The 21,343-nt window shown below is 38.5% G+C and overlaps 2 protein-coding genes across 7 annotated transcripts in view; one reads left to right on the top strand and one right to left on the bottom strand.

Annotated features, from left to right (window-relative positions):
* Positions 1-21,343, bottom strand: part of LOC106083998 (bcl-2-related ovarian killer protein homolog B) — a 70,678-nt gene that overhangs the window by 6,671 nt on the left and 42,664 nt on the right. Inside the window, exon 1 of one of the 6 annotated variants that reach the window (XM_013247372.2) lies at positions 14,328-14,652. The exons of the other annotated variants lie outside the window; for them this stretch is intronic. The gene's annotated coding sequence lies outside the window, so the exon portion shown is untranslated. Of the gene's footprint in view, positions 1-14,327; positions 14,653-21,343 lie in introns of those variants that run through there. 6 annotated transcript variants of the gene reach the window in all.
* Positions 11,096-20,729, top strand: LOC106083995 (uncharacterized). The gene is made up of 6 exons (XM_059369688.1): positions 11,096-11,105; positions 11,266-11,432; positions 13,522-13,868; positions 14,145-14,807; positions 19,967-20,139; positions 20,203-20,729. Exons 1-6 carry the CDS (start codon positions 11,096-11,098, stop codon positions 20,727-20,729), a joined length of 1,887 nt encoding a protein of 628 aa, XP_059225671.1.

Raw genomic sequence — 21,343 nt, 5'->3', positions numbered from 1 at the left:
TTTTCAGCGTTGATTTTCCCCCGTTATTTATGAGGTACTTGCCATTCATGGAAGTCATGTATAAACTGCTCCACAAAGAGGTGTGGCACTGCTATATAAAGGAGATCCCTTATCATTTAGCATTCATCACTTAAATTTTAATCGGAAAGGACTCATTGACATAAGAGAAGTTTACCCCTGTTCTTTAATGGAAAGATAATGGGAAAATTTTGCAATTGTAAGATGAATACAAAACAGTTGAAAATACATATTGAAAACATAAGAGCCTGTAGCGCAGAGACTATCATGCCCACCTATGACGCTGAACGCCTGGGTTCGAATCCTGGCGAGTACTTCAGAAAACAATTTTCAGCGGTGGTTTTCCCCCGTTATTTATGAGGTACTTGCCATTCATGGAAGTCATGTATAAACTGCTCCACAAAGAGGTGTCGCACTGCTACAAAAAGGAGATCCCTTATCATTTAGCATTCATCATTTAAATTTTATTCGGACAGGACTCATTGAGAGAAGTTTACCCCTGTTCCTTAATGGAAAGATAATGGGCAAATTTTGCAATTGTAAGATGAATATAGAAGGTTGAAAATACAGATTGAAAACGTTAGAGCCAGCAAACTTAACGATCAGCATCTAGCTTCAGCTTATGTTTACAAAAAATTATGGATATTTCTTTTTTATATAAACACTCAAACAAGTCCAAATGTCACTCCATACGCCGTAATGGTAGATTGCCTTAATGGTTTATGATAATTAGGTGCAAACTATTTGTAATGTCTGTTACCATTTTCATATACAGATTTTCTTAGTTTTTCATCTCATGTCTTAACAATTAATACGCAACTGTTTATGGTCAAGGTAACCAAAACTAAACACAAATGTTGCAGTAAATGCAGACACTTTAACAAGTGGTTGGTAAACTACAAAATGTGCCGTACACTGGCATGCATCAGGCGCTTGAATAAGAAACATTTAAGGAAATATGACTGATCAATGTAATTGGCTTCATTTTTATATTCTGCAAAAAATTAACTAAAAAAAATGTTGTTGCTCCAATTAAAATCAGTTTTCTGTGAAATTATTTTGCCAGCCTTTCAAATTTTTGGAAATCCATTGATTCAGTTCGTAATGAACTGATTTTACATTGAGTCCATTAAAAGTAAATTAATTAATTTTTTAAATGCCACCTCGCACCGTTACTCACAGAAAGAACATTTCGAAATTTTCGATCTTTGCTGTACGAATTCCAAGTGACAAGTCTTAGACTAGATTCGATTCAAATAACAACCGCAATAATCCTTTAGCTGTGAACGAGTTTCATTTGTGGTGGAGTTGGTTTTATTTTTTTTTTGTCAAAGACTCGAAAACAGACCTCAAACTAGAGTGACTATCTTGTTGTGATTTTACTCACTGCCTTTGAATCATTCATCAGAATACATAAAGTAATCGAAACGCACATTGAATGCGAAAACCGCCTGCCATTCAATTCGCAAAAGCAATAGAAAAACAAACATATTTCTGTTCACATTTTTTATGACATTATTAAGCGTTTTGAATTCTGATTAAAATTCCAGCAAACCATAAACGCAACTTAAGATTTCAAAATTATTATGATTTTAACCATTTGTGGTTTTTTCCACTGCAGACCCAGAGCCCGCTCAATGGGGGATTTATGGCTTAATGAAGTATACAACGATAGTGGTGGCAGAAAAATCAAGCTGCACTCAAAGATCAGATATTGGAAAGAGTAGTGGGACAAAATGTACTGAGAAAAATTTACACAGTTCAAATGCAAATGCAAATTTTGTCCATGAACAGGGGAAACTTCTCACATATCAATGAGTGCAGTCCAATTCAAGCTTGAGCTTAATGATAAGGGGCCTCCCTTTTTAGCCGAGTGCGAACGGCGTGCCGCAGTGCAATACCTCTTTGTAGAGAAGTTTTACATGACATAGTATCTCACAAATGTTGCCAGCATTAAGAGGGGAAAACCACCACTGAAAATTTTTTCTGATGGTCTCACCAGGATTCGAACCCAGGCGTTCAGCGTCATAGGCGGACATGCTAACCTCTGCGCTACGGTGGCCTCCAAATAGTTTGGTTTATTTCCAGTTGTTTCTCTTGGCTATAGCGAATGAAGGATTTTGGAGTTTTATCAAGAAATTGCTGATAAATAAGTTTCTGGCCTGGACAGCACTAAGTGTTGCCCGGTACAACCTCACAGTTCCATTGGAAAGTTAGACATTTTCTAGCATAATCGTATTCTGAAGGTTTTCACGTACGGTTAGACTTGCCAGATGGCCGGGATTGCTCGGGTTTATCCCGACTTTTTGTGGCTATCCTGACACCAGACTATTCGCCAAGAAATATGAGAAAATCCCGACTTTTACAGACAACGCAAATACTGAACTTATTGGAAGTATATATACGAGTGTCTTTTGAGCAATAAACTTTGTATATTTGAGTCACTTGAGTCACATCTGTATGTCCATACGTATCTCTTCTATCTATCTGTTTGTCTTAAGCATGCTACTGTTTTCACAGATTTTGCCACCGGACTTAAACTTGGTACAGCGTTGTTTTTGGTCCCTTTTTATTTTGTTAAAATAAAAAAAATAAAAAAAAATCGTATTTTTTATCCTTTTTCGTTGGTGCTTACAAGAAAAGTTTTATAAGCCCCTTCCAAATAAGTGACAAGTATGGGTAGCATAGGTCCAGCTTTCGGTATGGCCGCCATATGGCCCATCCTGCCGGTGTTGCCCCTTGAGAGCACACAGAGTATGTTATTTATCCGATTTTCTATTCTCCTGTCCGCCCTTTTATCAAGGGCACCCTAGTCCTTGTAGGAATTCAGGTATCCCCTTGAATTTTTACAAAGTTCCTTCTTACTGATGCAGGTCGCTGGGAATTGCAAAAAGACCATACGAGTTCATGGATATAGCTCCAATATAGAAAGAATTTAACTTTATGAATCTCTAGAAGCATTAACTTTTATCAGATTTGAATGAAATTCGGCATGTAAAGTATTCATATGCTTTTCAACTCCCACTCCCCACCGAAACCGATAGATCCATTAATACACTTATAGAAAAAAAGTCTGCTGAAAACAGCAAACACTGTCTGCTGACATTTAGTTGTAAATTTTGTAGCTATAACAGCAGTAGTTCTGCAATTTCAGAACAGCAGGTCTACTGCTGAAAAGTCTGTTGTTTGCTGAAACCTACTGCTGCTTTATTTATGATGTGTTTGTTAAAAAAAATGAAATGAAAGAGACATTTTTTGCAAAGAAAATGAGAAATAATGGTTTTGGTTACACCCCCACACTAATGTTATCCTTTTGTTGTTGTTGTTTATTGCACACGCTGTTTTGGTAAACAAATTTTTGAGCTCAGGCGCATGTGAGATACGTTTTATGACATAGTAAAAAGAGTCATAGTTATTGTAAGCAATACACAGCCCTTCTGCATCACAAGCTTCAAGTTGGTATGGAGCACTTATGCGGCATTTCCCTGTTTAAAATACATTGTTGTTGTTTTACTTCACTGCACACAAGAGATGGATTGTTGTTGTTGTTATGTTTAAAGGCAAAATATCAGAAAAACCAAACATAGGGAGTTTCTCGCATAAACGGAGATTAAACAAGTTAAAGCGAGCTATGTTTGGCCGGGCCGCATCTTATATACCCTTCACCATGCATCGCATTTGTCAAGTTCTTTGTATGACTTTTTCAAAAATATATGAGCTATATCAAGTTATTGACCGATATGGAATGTACTTGTCATGGCTGTTACAACTCTTAGAAAAATACCATCTCCAAAATTTCAGGCAAATCGAGTAGTAATTGCGCCCTCCAGAGGCGCAAAAAATTTAATTGGGAGATCGGTTTGTATGGCAACTATATGAGGTTGTTAGCCGTTTGAGACCATACTTGGAAGAGTTGTTGAAAGTTATACCAAAACGACATAAGCAAAATTTCAACCAAATTGGATAACAATTGCATCCTCTAGAGGCCCAAGAAGTCTAATCGGGAGATTAATATATGGGTTGCCCAAAAAGTAATTGCGGATTTTTCATATAGTCGGCGTTGACAAATTTTTTCACAGCTTGTGACTCTGTAATTGCATTCTTTCTTCTGTCAGTTATCAGCTGTTACTTTTAGCTTGCTTTAGAAAAAAAGTGTAAAAAAAGTATATTTGATTAAAGTTCATTCTAAGCTTTATTAAAAATGCATTTACTTTTTTTAAAAAAATCCGCAATTACTTTTTGGGCAACCCAATATATGGCGGCTACATCGGGTTATGAACTGATTTAGACCATACTTGGAACAGTTGTTGAAAGTTTGTTGAAAGTCATACCAAAACAACATAAGCAGAATTTCAACCAAATTGGATAACAATTGCGCCCTCTAGAGGCCCAAGAAGACTAATCGGGAGATCGATTTATATGACGGCTACATCGGGTTATGGACTGATTTAGACCATACTTGGTACAGTTCTTGGAAGTCAATCCTAAAACGATATGTGCATAATTTCAACCAAATCGTATTCAAATTGCCCTCTCTAGAAGCTCAAGAAGTTTCATCGGTAGTTCGGTTTATATGGCAGCTAGATCAGGTTATGAACCGATTTTGGCCATACTTAGTGCAAGTGTTGGAAGTGATACCAAAACACCACGTGCAAAATTTCGGACAAATCGGATAAAAATTGCACCATATAGAAGCTCAATAAGTCAAGACCTCAAACATGGACCTATTTGGCCCATTTACAATCCCAAATGACCTCCACTGAGTAAGAAGTATTTGTGCAAATTTTCAAGCGCCTAAAGTTAACGTGCTTTCGACACACAGACTAACGGACATGTCTAGAACGACATAAAATGTCATGGCGATCAAGTATACGAGTATTTGCTCCAAATTTGAAACGGATTATTGAATAACATATCTGAAAACATCCGCCGAGGTCCATCAAACTAGGTTGGTTATTTGATATAGCCTGAATCCATACTGGTAAGACTAAGGGAATATAAACCCAATCTTTCAATCACCGACTGGAAGATTGGTAGGTTAGATGAGGCTACCTAATACCCTACACCTAACCTGTACAAAGTGGGAGCTATATCTAGGTTAGGTTTAAGTGGCAGTCTGCCATCAGACTCACTTAGACGTTTCCGTTTACTTGCGAATGTTTACATCCGCTTAAATCAGACAGCTTCTCAAAGAAATGAGAATCTAAAGTGGAACTCCTTTTGACTGCCAGTGCGGGACACACACACAGAAGGTATTCTATAGGCTCTTCTTCTTCAATTTCCCCACAGCTTCTGCAAAAGTCGTTGCTGGCAACCTTCAGTCTGACAGCATGTTTTCCGATTAAACTGTGACCTGTCATGACGGACACAATGACTGAGGTGTCTGTTCTTGCTCAGTGACAGCAAAGCGGTAGACCTCTTAAAGTCTAGATTAGGCCATATAGCTTTGGAATGCTCACAGCCCCCACTTTGTGACCATCTATCATTCGTTGTCCTTCGGGCTTGGTTCTGAAAACTTAGCTTACATGCCGCTAAAAGCATCCCCACAGATTCCAGTTTCCCTGGAATGGGTAAGGTAGTTTCTAGTCTATCGAGCTCGTCCGCTTTGAAATTCTCTGAGATATCTCTATGGCCCGGCACCCAGAACAGGTGAATTTTGAACTGTTCAGCCATCTCGTTAAGAGATCTGCGACAGTCGAGTGCGGTTTTTGTGTTCAGAAATACGTTCTCCAGGGATTTAATGGCTGCCTGGCTGTCTGAGAAGATATTAGCCATTGTACCACTACCTTAATTGCACGGATCTCCGCGGGTCGGGTAACCCTTTGCGATATGACCAGTTCTAGACCTTTAGAGTACAATCCAAAGCCCACCTGGTCGTCTAGTTTGGAACCATCCGTATAGAAGTCTATGTAACTGCTATTACCAGGGATACCGTAGTTCCAATCGGTTCCATTAGGAAAAAACGGCACAGGTAGGGTTAACATATGTGCCTTTGCTGCTAATCGTTTGGGTTCAAAACCCGGCTAGAACATCAGAAAAAAATTTCAGTGCTTTTTATGAACTCCTAGAGCTGGCGACACCTGAGAGATAATAAACTTAGGTAATCAGTCATGCAAAATAGTGTCGCTTTTGTCATGCTGTTCGGAATCGGCAATGAGCTTAAAGTTGTATCGGACAGCACTCATTGATATGAGTGAAGAATCTCCGATTTTCCTTAAAGGAATGTTCATGGACTAATCTGCATTTTCATACATGTTTATCGACTTTTGTAGGTCGTATTTGGATTGAGTATTTGGTATGAGAATTAAAGGTGAATATTGGTACCTCTCATAAGACATATCCGGCGAATCGAGAAAAGTACATAACGCGAAATTCGTATATATAGGATCTATGCGGGCGGAATCTAATATTTGGGATCTATTTGGGCGGAATTGATGTTGACGGTGGCTAAGATTGAGGCCCTTTGGGGATTCAAGAAGTCTCCCCATATTTTCCTACGTGTATTGGCAAAAAATTGTCAATTTATTGCATTGGATACCTGTGCAGGTGTGTTTATGAATTATGGCTGTTAAAAAATGTCATCGAATATGTGCTGTCATTAGTACTTGTCATCATATAAGACAGACGTACAAAATTGTGTCTTCCATTTCCTTTCTGCAGCAAATCTTAACAGTAGCCAGCCTTCTACGAACTCACCACACACATACACACACACACACATAGATTGATCTCATCGAGAAGCAACGTATTACAGTTGCTAAGAAATAACTACCATTAATGATTTGTTTGACAAGTTATCCATAAATGTCCCCCGTAATGTTGGTTGCTGATTCAATGCGGCATTTTTATTGTTACTTTATAAATTGAGATAAAACGTAAATTATACATGCCATAAACTCATGATTATGATTCGATATAAAAATGTTGTATTGCATTTGTTTAGGCTGCTGCCATTCGTCTACTTGTCTATCTGCCTGACTATTGTCTGTCTCGCTGTTCGTTCACAAATCCTTATGACTCTTAGTGGGGTACATAAATAGCTGGTTAATGAGTCTATTTAACAACGGGTGGTAAAAGTTTAATGTTGCTTATATGGAAGAAAAAATGGAAATGTCTTCATTGCAATTTTTCATTGCATTGCCAAATTAGAAAATTAGTTGAGACTGCAAAAGATTTTGTTGAAGGAGTTAAGTAAGTGTCTTTATTGGGAAATAATTGTAATTGTAAATTTAAGATGGAAAGTAGAAACATGTTTGTTTTTATGGCATAGGCCATAAAATAATGAATTTAGCTTAAATTTAAGACCATTTTTAATATTTTGTGTTGAAAATGTATCAAATTCATGACTCCAATTCCTTCTCACCTCAATTTTGGAACTTTAACAAAAATTTTAAGGAAAACTTCAATTGGGAGGTAACTTGGTACAATACATTTAAAAAAAAGTAAAAACGCATTAAGTTTGCCCGTGCCGAAATTTTGATACCCACCACCTTGGATATATTTACTATACCCATATAAATATCCATATATAGTCCGATCTTAATCATATTTGGTTCATGTGCCGTGAAGCTCTTCGTAATTTTAGCGAAATCGGGTAATAAAAGTGCCGTTCATGTGATTAATCCCTGATTCGGATGATCGATATATATGATACCTATATCTAAATGTGGTCCGATTTGGACCATATTTAGTTGGGATGTCGGGAGTTTAAAGAAGCTCACTGTTTCACATTTCAGCAAAATCGGGGAATAAATGCGCCTTTTATAGTCTTTTGGCCCTAAAGCTGAAGATTCGTCTCTATGGCAGCTATATCTAAATAAAGCCCGAACTGAACCATATTCGGTGTGTTGAAAATGTATCAAATTCATGATTTCAATTCCTTCTTACATCAATTTTGGAACTTTAACAAAAATTTTATATTTTACTATACCCATATAAATATCCATATATAGTCCGGTCTTAATCATATTTGGTTCATGTGCCGAGAAGCTCTTCGTAATTTTAGCGAAATCGGGTAATAAAAGCGCCGTTCATATGATTAATCCCTGATTCGGATGATCGATATATATGATAGCTATATCTAAATGTGGTCTGATTTGGACCATATTTGGTTGGGATGTCGGGAGTTTTAAAGAAGCTCATTGTTTCACATTTCAGCAAAATCGGGGAATAAATGTACCTTTTATAGTCTTTTGGCCCTAAAGCTGAAGATTCGTCTCTATGGCAGCTATATCTAAATAAAGCCCGAACAGAACCATATTCGGGACTGATGTTGGGAGTCTTGAAATAACTCACTGTTCCGAATTTCAGCGAAGTCGGGTAATAAATATGCCTATTATAAGCCTTTCGGTCTATATGACAGCTATATCAAAATATATTCCGATATGGATCGTTTTTGGTTTGGATATCGACGGGCCTAATAAAACTCACTGTTCTGAGTTTTAGCAAAATTCAGCTTGTTATATGCTTACGACCCTGAATCGGCGTATCGGTCTATATGGCAGTTATATGTAAATATGGTTTGATATACACCATATTCGGGTCGGATGTCGAGGGCCCTGTTGCAAATTTCAGCAAAATCGGAGAATAAATGCGCCTTTTATGGTCTTTAGACCCTAAAGCTGAAAATCGGTCTCTATGACAGCTATATCTATATAAAGCCCGAACTGAACCACATTCGAGACAGATGTTGGGAGTGTTGAAATAACTCACTGTTCCAAATTTCAACGAATATGGGTAATAAATGCGCCTGTAATAAGCCTGAGACCCAAAATCGGCAGATTGGTCTATATGATAGCTATATCTAAATATGTTCCGATCTGGACCATTTTTGGTGCGGATATCGATGGGCCTAATAAAATTCACCATGCCGAATTTCAGCGAAATCGGTTTTATATATATAGTCTGATGTGGTCCATTCAAGAACTTAACCTACGCATAGAATAAATACGAGTTTGTACAAAAATTTCAACTCAAGATATCAATTTTTAAAGACTATAGCGTGACTACAACTGACGGACAGACACACGGACATTGTCAAATCATCTTAGAATTTTAAAACGATCCGAAATGTATATTTTGGTTTGCCCAAAAAGTAATTGCGGATTTTTCATAAAGTCGGCGTTGACAAATTTTTTCACAGCTTGTGACTCTGTAATTGCATTCTTTCTTCTGTCAGTTATCAGCTGCTACTTTTAGCTTGCTTTAGAAAAAAAGTGTACAAAAAGTATATTTGATTAAAGTTCATTCTAAGTTTTATTAAAAATGCATTTACTTTCTTTTAAAAAATTCGCAATTACTTTTTGGGCAACCCAATACTTTGTAGGTTCGAAAATGCATATTTCGATGTGTTACAAACGGGATGACTAAATGAATAAACAGCTTATGGGCGGGTTAAGGATCTACACTTATTTTAGGTTACAGCATTTTAAAGCACATTTAAACTTAAAACCAAAAATTCATTAAAATTTTCACAATATGTTACTTCAGTTGAAAGTTTTATGAATGAAAGTTTTGAATTCTTAGCTGCGGTTTCTTCAATCCTTCTGACGACATGACCTAGCCAGCGAGAACGTTGCATTTTGATATGCTTAGCAGGCATCGTACAGCTCGTGGGTTGTACGACGTTGGTAATCTGAAAATTTTTTTATGAAAAATCTTTCTTTCAAAAACTCTAAGTTCTGCCTTGTCTACTTTCGCAAGTACTCATGCTTGGGATGCTTATAATAACGCGAGTAGTATCAGTGTAATATTTTCTTTCTGAGGCCAGATGACGTACACGATCTGATGCAAACGGGTTAATATCATGTCGCCTCCCGTTTTAAATAAATTTTACGGCGACGCATAGACCCTGCAGTCTTGTTGTTCTTCGATAGGGTCACTGCTACTTGAACTACTCGTCACCACCACTATCACACAGTAGCAGCTAGGAAAATGTTATTTCCATATTTCCAAAATGTCTTTACACTACATGTGCTTCATGTGCTGTCACATTCTGTATCCACAAAACTTTCCTTTCAAATTCTCCCACGAGCATTCCATTAAGGAACAGGGGCAAACATCTGAGTGCTGTCCGATTCAAGTTTAAGCTCTTTTTTATAGCCGGGTCCGAACGTCGTGCCGCCGGTTACACACGATGTGTACAACTTTCAGAGTTGCCACATTTGAAAAAAAAAACATTGGAATACATATCGTGTAATAGCACCTTAACTGTAACTAGATATCTTTGTTTGTTTCAGCATGAGGATGTGCCTGTACGCAAAGCCATCGGTTTTATATTAAACTCTTTGATACAATATCCAGTCTTTATTCGGACTCCTTAACGTATGGATTCGCTTAACTCACGTGTTTCCATTTCACTCTTCTTTTAGTGGATAGACGTTTCTCCTCTCAACTGTTCTGAACCAGGGGTTTCTTGGGGGAGACCTTTGATACACAAGTATGGATTTTGCTCCATTTTTATATGAAAAGGGTAAAGGTTTACCCTTTCTCTGACATATCATCGGGGCAAGGAGTTCTTTCCTTATACATTTGTGCCATTCGAGTAGAGTATGCCACTGCGTTTGCAGCTTTTCGCCTCCAGCTTCAGTGTAGTGTGGAATCGTTTTTCGCTACTTTGAGAAGGATGCAAAACTTTGCTACAACAAGATAATGATTCGAATCGATGTTTGCTTCCGGATCGATCGTGCCTCTAACGCATTTCCTTTATCATAAAATAATCATTCTACTTTCTCGTTGTTTTATCGGGAAACATCATCATTGTGAACATTACAATGTTGAAATCTGGTCCTGTTAGCTACCATGTTTTTTGCATCTACGAAATCTATTGGTCTCAATCCATTATCCCTTGGGGAACTAATTTTACCAACCGTTTGATCAAAGATTTTCTCCCCTCTAATTTTGGCATTAAAATCAGATAACTGCAAGCTGTGGTATTTTTCTAATATACGTGCGGTATACTCATAAAAATTCGGTCTTAGTGTCTGTCGCTTCCGCAATTGATTTGGTGTTATGCTCATCACACTGATATGAGTGGCGATCGTAGGGATAATCATAGGTCTTTGCCCACGGCGGTGATATGAGTGAATGTAAGACGAAAATGGCAAGACCCCATCACCACAACACATTGACTCTAATCATAATTGCGGTGTTGCTTTTGCATCGACGAGAAAGCGCATTTGTTTTGACAAAAATATATTTTAATATTTCTAATATCTAATTTCATTCCTGATTACTATTTTTCAACAGTGTTTGATTTTTTTGAAAAACACTCATCATACCACCGCATATACAAGAGACACATGAGCATAAATATTTGCGGTGGTAGTTTATACTCAGGCATTACCCGCTTGCTTGCGGTACATACACGCACACATCAGCACCACCGCAAAATCTTTTGTGTTTTTGAAGAAAGCGTAAGCGTTGATTGAAGTTGAATGGTTGCGTTGGTTGTGTTGATTCAAAAGGACAAGAATTTTTGCGGTGCAATGTAAATGCGCTACATCGCCGCAGATCTCTAATTAAAATCTTATAGCAGCCCCATAAATTATAACCATGATCTGTTCGTCTCTACCTTCGGTCGGAAAATGGACACAGATAACCAGATTTACAAGAATTTGGATTTATGCGGATTGTATCTAGCCTCTCATTCACCGGAGTAAAAACGAAGAAAAGGTAAGTGAGTCTCCGACTAACCGTAAATCCACACCCAAACACATGTAACGTATCCGGACAGTTATCCCAGCTAATAATATGATCCGACTTTGTCTGACGTCCGACATGTCTGCACATAATCGGACGAAACATTTGACAATTCTTATCAAATCCGGAAAGAAGACGGTTCGACAAGTCTGAGGGAATTTATTCTTTCTTTTCCGGCATTTAAGAACGAAAACGTTACGATTTCTGTACGGCGTGTAGGTGGAATGCTTTGGATCATTTTTATTTTGGCATAGCAATATTTCGTTACCACGTGTGTGGAATGTACACAAGTGGTGGAGGGGAGATATCTTTGGTTTTTTTTTTGGAATTGCGTGTGGTGCCGTTAACGGCCTTGGAATTTTTGTTTTGTTTGATCAGTTGTAAGATATTCGTCATGAAATCGTTCAGAAATCGGACCGACTCGACGGCAAAATCGTGCGCATTTTGTAAGACATTCGTTTAAAAATCGTCTAGGAATTCGGTCCCAAATCGGTACAACGTAAAATTTCCCATCCGAATTTCCCTGCTGCGACATCGGTCCGATATCGATATGATTCGGCGGTAAATATATCAGATTTCCCTCATCCGTGTCGATCCGAAAACATGACAACAACTTCTCTCGTTTTTAATTACAATGTCGGTAAGACATCGGACCCTATATGGGATGATTCATCCGATTGTCGTACCGACGTCGGACCAACGTCGAAAAATATTGTTAGCTGGGTATAATGCAACGCGTCACCTTTTGGTGTTGTTGTGTTGTCATTTTCAATCAATCGAACTTACTGTAAAGCGGTAATATTGGCCTTGTACTTTTCCAATACACCCGCCATTGTTTATTCTGCACATTCTCTGTATAGAGTTCGGTTATTCCAGTGCAGATTCGCAAATAATTCTCCTTAATTCGTTTGCAGGTGTCATCAATGTTTGAGAAGTCCGTTTTACTCATTCTTTATTTTTTTCACAGCAATGAGTACTTGCGGCAAGGGCGGGTTACTGCTACTCAACCATGGTTTTATGGTTTGTAGACCATCACGGTACATATCACGGCACCCATGTGACACCGCTGGGAGATAAGTGTCCACAATTGAGATGAGATACTCAGAAGCGCTGCTCTGTATTTATCAACTCCTACGTCACCCAAGCAAACGTTTTAGAAAAGTTTAAAGTGGAAAGTTACCATATTCTTTAAAGACAAAATTTTGGTTAAAATTTCTCTAAAGACCAAGACAAAGTTTTCTTCAAAGACAAACTTTTAACAAATTTTTTTTAAAAATATAAAATTTCGAAGAAATTTTCTCTAAAAAGTTTCAAATCTTTTCCCAAACCATTTTCCCAACAATTTTTCCAAGTTGGTTCTTTTTTACTAAATTCCCCTGCAACACTTGATCATTGTTAAGTGAATCCCAATACCAAACTAACATGACCTGTATCAATAATTACTAAGGAATATTGGTCAATGTTGCCCTACTACTCAAACACATACTTCGAAATTTCTACCTAAAGCAACATAAAAGACAAACGTGAACATGGAAAGTGTAATGGCCAAAAAGAACACAAAATGCGTGATTTTCAATGGCAGCCAATAAGTAAAAGTAAAGCACATGGTAGCGTTACGTCTATGCGATAGGAACAATGATCACGGTTTCGCTATAAATATCAAAGAAGTGAATTTTCTCCTAAAAGTTAAAAATTTAAATTATAAAAATAGCATTGGTCGAGAATACGGCACTTAGTAGTCGCTCAACCCTCAAAATGTTCAGATCAATTATCTTAATTATATTCCTTTTAAAAATTTTAAAGTGTTCCCTTGGTGATATTTCTCATTTTTTTGCTCCATCAGATTTAAGTTATTTTCAACATCATCATCATATACCGCATCAGCAAGCAATACCTGTAGCCTTTCAACCATCCTATTCGGGAGTATATGGTCCACCACCGCAACCTGTTTATCCTGGTAATCCGGTGGGACCATCGCAAGTGGCCACACCAGCTCCTGTGGCTCCAGTGGCCAGCAGCACCACAGAATTTAGTTTACCCGAAATTGTGGATAATCGTAGTGCCAAGGATGAGAGACAGTTTATACCATTGATTAAACAGTATTTACCACCTATGGAGGAGAGACCCAACTATGAAAGTCCAGAGCAAGGGTAAGTTGGTTATGGCCCACAGAAAAAGTGAAGCTATGTTGACCATCAGTATGTTAGCCTATATCGGACTTAGGTCCTCCTACATCTGTAGTAAACATGTGTACACTTTCAATATGCCTCATATATGTCAAATTTACAATTTGATTTCCACGCAAAGGGCTCGTTGATTCAATTATGATAACATCCTCAACATATATGCTTAATACCTTTCACTTGTATTCGACTTCATACCCATCAAATACTTTGTTTAATGTCAACAATTGTTTATCGTTCCAGAAATCAAGATAAATATCCCTTTAGTGGCTATAACTACCAAAGACCCTCCACAACCCCCACTACAACAACCACTAGAAGACCCACATCTAGACCAATTGTGGTAGAAGATTTACCACCACAAGTTTTACCTCCCATTGCTCCCATTATACCAGCTTTTGAGAATGATGAATTTGATAAACCTACCTTCGTATCACCAACACAAGGCTATGACTACTCTAAACCATCAACTCCAGCTCCAGTCTATTTACCAGCATCTACAGATCAACAGACTCTGGTACAAAATACAGATCCATCTATACCCCCACTGCGTTTGCGGGTACATGAAATGCGTTGCCTTCAACAAACTCCAGGCGGAGGCTATTTTCGTACGGTCTTGAAAGTGGATAGTTTCATTGGAGCCACACCTACTGTAGACAATGATTCTAGTGATAAACGTTGCGAATTAAAATTGCATAAAAGCTATGTGGTTATTGACTTAGCTGGAGAAGACTTTACCACATGTGGCGTTCAACAATGTGAGGAGGGTTTGTGTTTGCGTCTAAGATTTCCAGCGATACGAGGAATGCGTACTGGATCGGATAATATATTGACATTGCATTGCAAACCCCAGAGTCGAGTTGCAGTAAAGACACATGCCCTGAAAATGACAGTGGTCAATGAAGTGTAAGTTAATAGAAATTTTGTCTTTGGAGAAAATTTTCATAGAAATTTTGTCAAAAGAAAAAAAATTTTATAGAAATTTTGTCAAAAGAAGAAATTTCATAGAAATTTTGTCTTTAGAAAAAATTTTATAGAAATTTTAAATGTTCAGCCTAATTCTATCAAGACCATCATGAAAGTCTTTTGTTTTCCTCGCAGTTTATCCCAATTTACAGTGCGCGAGTTTACTAGCGGTAATTCTTAGTAAGAAAGTGAGGTAAAGGAAATAGAGAGGGGAAACTCTTCCCGATATTTAAAATTCCTAGTTCTTGTATCATTTATTGCCTAATATTGCTGTGGCAGCCATAGAAAATAACAGACAAAACAAAAGACTTAGGAAACGAACATACCAGAATAATGATAAAGTTCGTTTCTTAAGTCTTTGGTGTTTATGCGACTTCGATACATTTTATTATTTACTTTTATTTTCCTCTATCATTTCCACATCACGTACATCCATACTTACATATACATATGTTGCCTAATCTTGACTGGAAGAGGTCTGCCTCTTTGCTGCCATTGGCTAGAACAGACGTCTCAGTCATTGTGTCCGTCATGACAGGTCACTGTATAATCGGAAAACATGCTGACAGTCGTTGCCAGTAACGAGTTTTGCAGAAGCTGTGAGGACATCGAAGAGGAAGAGACTATAGAGCAACTTCTGTGTGCGAGTGTTAGTTTTTTCAATCAACCAACACGCAGGGGATGTCTCCTTTATATGCAGTGCACTGCGTTGGGGAGGATAGTTAAGGATCGGAGGAGGGAAAAATGGAGTGGTGTTTGTTGACATTTCATTTGAATTTCTGGATGTCGTAAGTAGCGGGGAAAACATCTGCCGGAAATCGATTCCACATACGAGCCGACCTTGCGAAAAGAAGAATTCTCGCGGTAGTGCATGGTCTGATCAGCTGGTCAATCGATTGCAAACCGGTGCGCGCTTATAGAAAATTTTGTATTTCTGACAAACAACCTCAAGTCAGGAATCAGAAGAGTGATTTGCGAGGAACATACATCGTGGAAGAATCGATAGAACAGCGCCACTCAACCCACATTTCGATGATGTTCAAGGGAAACAATTAAGTTGGATACCCTACCATCTCCATACCAATACCATACCAACGCCCGCCTCTGGATACGGTCAAGCAGCTCCAAGGATGATATTAGAACTCCAGCCCATATATGGGAGTTATATTCCATTTTCGACCCGATGTACGTAGTGTAGATATTAAGAAGATCAGAGGGAGTGAAATATTTCTTACATCGCTTAAGAAATGTCCAAGCACTTGAATGCTTTCTTCGACACTTCGAATACATGTTTTGATCAATGGATATCACATTGAACCTTCATGCCCAGAACATCAAGGGCCCATGACTGCTTGATATCTATACCGTCGATAGATATTGACGATTGTAAAGTATCAAATGTCATCATTTGTGGGACAACAAACACCACTGCGTCTTGCGTGCATTTAAATCTACTCCGTTCTTTCGACCCACTCAGAAATGGCCAGCAAATCCTGGCAGATTGTCACATCCATAATCCGCCTCCTGTCTTCAATCTCTCGAAGACTCGGCCTGTGGTCGAATGAAAAGATTTTATAGAAATTTTAACTGTTCTGCCTAAGACCACTATGTAAGTGTTTTTTGTTTTGTTGTTTTCCTCGCAGCGGCAATTCTTAGTGAGAAAGTGAGGTAAAGGAAATAGAGAGGGGAAACTCTTCCCGATATTTAAAATTCCTAGTTTTTGTATCATTTATTGCCTAATATTGCTGTGGCAGCCATAGAACATAACAGACAAAACAAAAGACTTAGGAAACGAACATACCAGAATAATGATAAAGTTCGTTTCTTAAGTCTTTGGTGTTTATGCGACTTCGATACATTTTATTATTTACTTTTATTTTCCTCTATCATTTCCACATCACGTACATCCATACTTACATATACATATGTTGCCTAATCTTGACTGGAAGAGGTCTGCCTCGTTGCTGCCATTGGCTAGAACAGACGTCTCAGTCATTGTGTCCGTCATGACAGGTCACTGTATAATCGGAAAACATGCTGACAGTCGTTGCCAGTAATGACATTTGAAGAAGCTGTGAGGACATCGAAGAGGAAGAGACTATAGAACACCTTCTGTGTGCGAGTGTTAGTTTTTTTCAATCAACTAACACGCAGGGGATGTCTCCTTTATATGCAGTGCACTGCGTTGGGGAGGACAGTTAAGATCGGAGGAGGAAAAAAGGGAGTAGTGCTTATTGACATTTGCTTTAAATTTCCGGATGTCGTAAGTAGCGGGGAAAACATCTGCCGTAAGTCGATTCCACATACGAGCCGTCCTTGCAAAAAAACGATTTTACTCGGTAGTGCATGGTCTGATCAGCTGGTCAATCGATTGCAAACCGGTGCGCGCTTCTAGAAAATCTTGTATTTCTAACAAACAACCTCAAGTCAGGAATCAGAAGAGTGATTTCCGAGGAACATACATCGTGGAAGAATCGATAGAACAGCGCCACTCAACCCACATTTCGATGATGTTTAAGGAAAACAATAGAGTTGGATACCCTTCCATCTCCAATTAATACCAACGCCCGCCTCTGGATACGGTCAAGCAGCTCCAAGGATGATATTGGAACTCCGGCCCATATATGCGAGTTATATTCCATTTTTGACCTGATGTACGTAGTGTAGATATTAAGAAGATCAGAGGGAGTGTAATATTTCTTACACTGCTTAAGAAATACCCAAGCACTTGAATGCTTTCTTCAACACTTCGAATACATGTTTTGACCAACGGACATTACATTGAATCTTCATGCTCAGAACATCAAGAGCCTCTGACTGCTTGATATCTACACCGTCGATAGATATTGACGATTGTAAAGTATCAAATGTCATCATTTGTGGGACAAGAAACACCACTGCGTCTTGCGTGCATTTAAATCTACTCTGTTCTTTCGATCCAACCAAGAAATGGCAAGCAAATCCTGGCAGAGTGTCACATCCATAATCCGCCTCCTGTCTTCAATCTCTCGAAGACTCGGCCTGTGGTCGAATGAAAATGAATGACAGAGATTGCTATCATTCGAGCGAACGAGTAAATCGGATTCTAAGTCAGATCCTAAAGATCGTCAATGAAAATAAGAAAAAGAGAGGGAGAAAGGACAGAGCCTTGTGGTACTCCTGCGGTCAATCTATTGGGTTGCCCAAAAAGTAATTGCGAATTTTTCATATAGTCGGCGTTGACAAATTTTTTCACAGCTTGTGACTCTGTAATTGCATTCTTTCTTCTGTCAGTTATCAGCTGTTACTTTTAGCTTGCTTTAGAAAAAAAGTGTAAAAAAGTATATTTGATTAAAGTTCATTCTAAGTTTTATTAAAAATGCATTTACTTTCTTTTAAAAAATCCGCAATTACTTTTTGGGCAACCCAATATATGCGTCAGATGAGAACCTATCTACAATAACCCTTATAGTGCGATCTCTGAGAAATCTCGATATAAATCGAGCAAAGTTATTACCGACACCAAAAACGACAAGCTTTGAAAGGAGTGCACCATGCCAGATCCTATCAAATGTCTTGGAGATATCCAGAGCCACGATCTTACTCCCACCGAACTGGTGAATAGAAAGACTCCAACGTTCAGACAGGAATGCCATCAGGTCACCCGTGGAGCGATTTCTGCGGAGCCCCTATTGTCCGTCGCTAAGAAGACCATTGGACTCTAAGTATCTCACAAGATGGTAATGATGACCATGCTCTTCATAACCTTGGAAAGCGTGGAGCATAACGCTTATGGTCGGAAATTCGAAGGGTTGCCTTACTTTCTTGGGCATAGGCTGCACGTTCGCAATCTTCCAATGAGTCGGGAAAACACCCGCACGGTAAGCAAGGTTGAAAATATTGTGTAAAGGACTAGCGAGAGTCGAAGAACATTTGCATAAAACAAGTGACGATATGCCATCCGGGCTCGAGGATTTATTAACGTCGAGATCTGCAAAAACCCTTTTGACTCCACGTGCTCGAAAACATATCCTAGGCATAGGACTAGATACCTCTTTAATAACAGGGAGTGATTGATCGCTTTCTTGATCATCTTGACATTCAGAGTCGAATTAGCCATGTCCATCCGTCTGTCTGCCTGCCCGTCCGTCAACAGCACGCTAACTTCGGAGGAGTAAAGCTAGGCTCTCGAAATTTTGCACAAATACTTCCTACTAGTGTAGGTCGTTTGGGATTGTGAATGGCTCATATCGGACCGTGTTTTGGGTAAGTCCCATATAAACCGATCTACCGATTATACTTCTTGAGCTTCAAGAGAGAGCAATTCTTATCCGATTTGGCCCAAATTTTGCACAATAACTTTTCCTATGATTTCTAAAGATGTACTGAGTATGACTTGAATCGGTTTAAAACTTCTATTTAACCCACAATTCTTATCGGATTTGGCTGAAATTTTGCACAATGACATCTAAGTTGGTCTTCAACATCGAAGCCATGTATGGCCCGAATCAGTCTATATCCCGATATAACTCCAATAGCATTGAAATTCGTATCCATTATCCTTTGTTTGCCTATAAAGAGATACCGGGCAAAGAACTTGACAAATGCGATCCATGGTGAAGCCGCCACTATGGTCTTACTAAGTCGGCCCGGCCAAACTTAGTAAGCTTTTACTTGTTGATCAATGGCTTTTGCTCTTTTCTATCATTGCACTGTACCCATTGTTGGTTACGAGCATAGAAATCTCACATTCTTTTATTCAATTTTGATAAGAATGCATCGCGGTTTTCTAAATATGTGGTTTTTGAATATGGCTTTCAATATTGGTATAGGTATGAACAGAATCAAATGATTATCTGCTCCCATCTCCCGATCTCTCGATTTCCCTTTTCAAGCACCCCATATGTCTTAAATTTTGCATTCTTACAATGGCCTGAATTGGTCCTTAACCTGTGTAGCCCCCATTTACATGAATTCTTCGATTTGGTACCTGAAGAGCACACTTGCTATGGAATTAGGCTGGAAATAGAAAGCTCTATAATGACTTTTGAATTCCAAGTTAATTTATATTGTCGAATTACTTCTTAAGATGAAGTTTCTCTTTCTTTCTTACTCCTTAGTCAATCTCGCAGTCTCGGTACCTATGCCAAAGGAGGTTCTCAAAATGCATTTCGTACCCATGTTGAGTTATTGAGAAAAACTCCACAAGGTTATGCCCGCCATGTGCATGGCAATGAGGCTGTACAATTGGGAGAGGATTTATTGCTACGAGCTCATGTGTTGGCTGGAGATGGTAAGGTTTACAAGAAAAAAACATGTAACGCAAGGAATACAACCCACTTTGTCATTATTATAGGCTGGAACTTTACCAAACTCACCGATGTCAGTCTGCAGAGAATATCACCCTCAGGCGAAATGCTTAACAATGTGAATCTTGTAACATCGCAGGGATGCTTAAATCCCTCCATGAAGAGCATATGTTCTCAACCACCCTCCTATGATGCTCCACTTGGCTATAAACTGCCCTTCAAAGCGGTTATGTTTCAGGGCATGCATAGTGGCGAAGAATTGCTGATGACCATGCGTATAACAGGATGTTTGGATTCCCGAGATTGCCAAGTGGCGGCAGATCAATGCTTTGCTCCCAATGGCAATTTAATACGACGCAAACGGGATACGTTGCCGACTGAACAAAATCGAACTGAAATATCGGAAATTTCTAAAATCTCATTTCGTGTCATAATGCCTGGCGAACATGTACCTACAACTGCTGATCTCCCCCAGGCAGATCAGTCAAAAGCATTTATTCTCATGGGTTCCATTGGATTTGTGGCTCTGTTGGTGGCTTTGGGTATCTTCAGCATATTAAAATTAAAAAAATAATTTATGTTTTGTATTTCGCCTGTTTTCACATCGAGTAACAATAAATTAAAGATAAGTTTCAAATGTTGTAGCTGATCAATCTGAACATGTTGCACATTAAACCAAAAATAGTCAGACATTATGTGCCATGTACAAATTCGACTACAAGTATTTGAAAAAAAAAACCAGCAACCCAGCGACGACTATTGCAGCATTAACGGCTTAAAGATACGCTATGTGAAAGGTGTTAGGACAACAAACATAGGACAAGAAATTAAAATTTTCCTATGACGATTTTGCTTTAACATCTTAATAAGCATTATTTAATCCTTAAACTGATGTTTTTAGCACTTTCAAATCAACTCATGATCCTCCATTATGGCCAATAAATATGTGCAACTCTTGTTTTGTTATTTTGCACGTAGCTGTAGTACAACATTCGCTGACGCACATATCATAAATTTTCTTGAATTCAATTCATTAGAGGCATGCGTACATATCGGCTTGTGTTAGGCAGACATTTAAAGGAATGCGTTCTTATTTTAATATTCCTATCCTCAGAGAAGGCGTTAATCTTCTTGTTATACTGTTCGTGACCTTACCGTCCTGGTTGTTATTGCCCTTGTGGAAATTTT

Source organism: Stomoxys calcitrans, chromosome 5 (genome assembly GCF_963082655.1).
Source record: "Stomoxys calcitrans chromosome 5, idStoCalc2.1, whole genome shotgun sequence".
NCBI classification, from domain to species: Eukaryota; Metazoa; Arthropoda; class Insecta; order Diptera; family Muscidae; genus Stomoxys; species Stomoxys calcitrans.
Note: the sequence above shows the minus strand (reverse complement) of the source record. Positions and strands in the feature narration are given on the sequence as shown.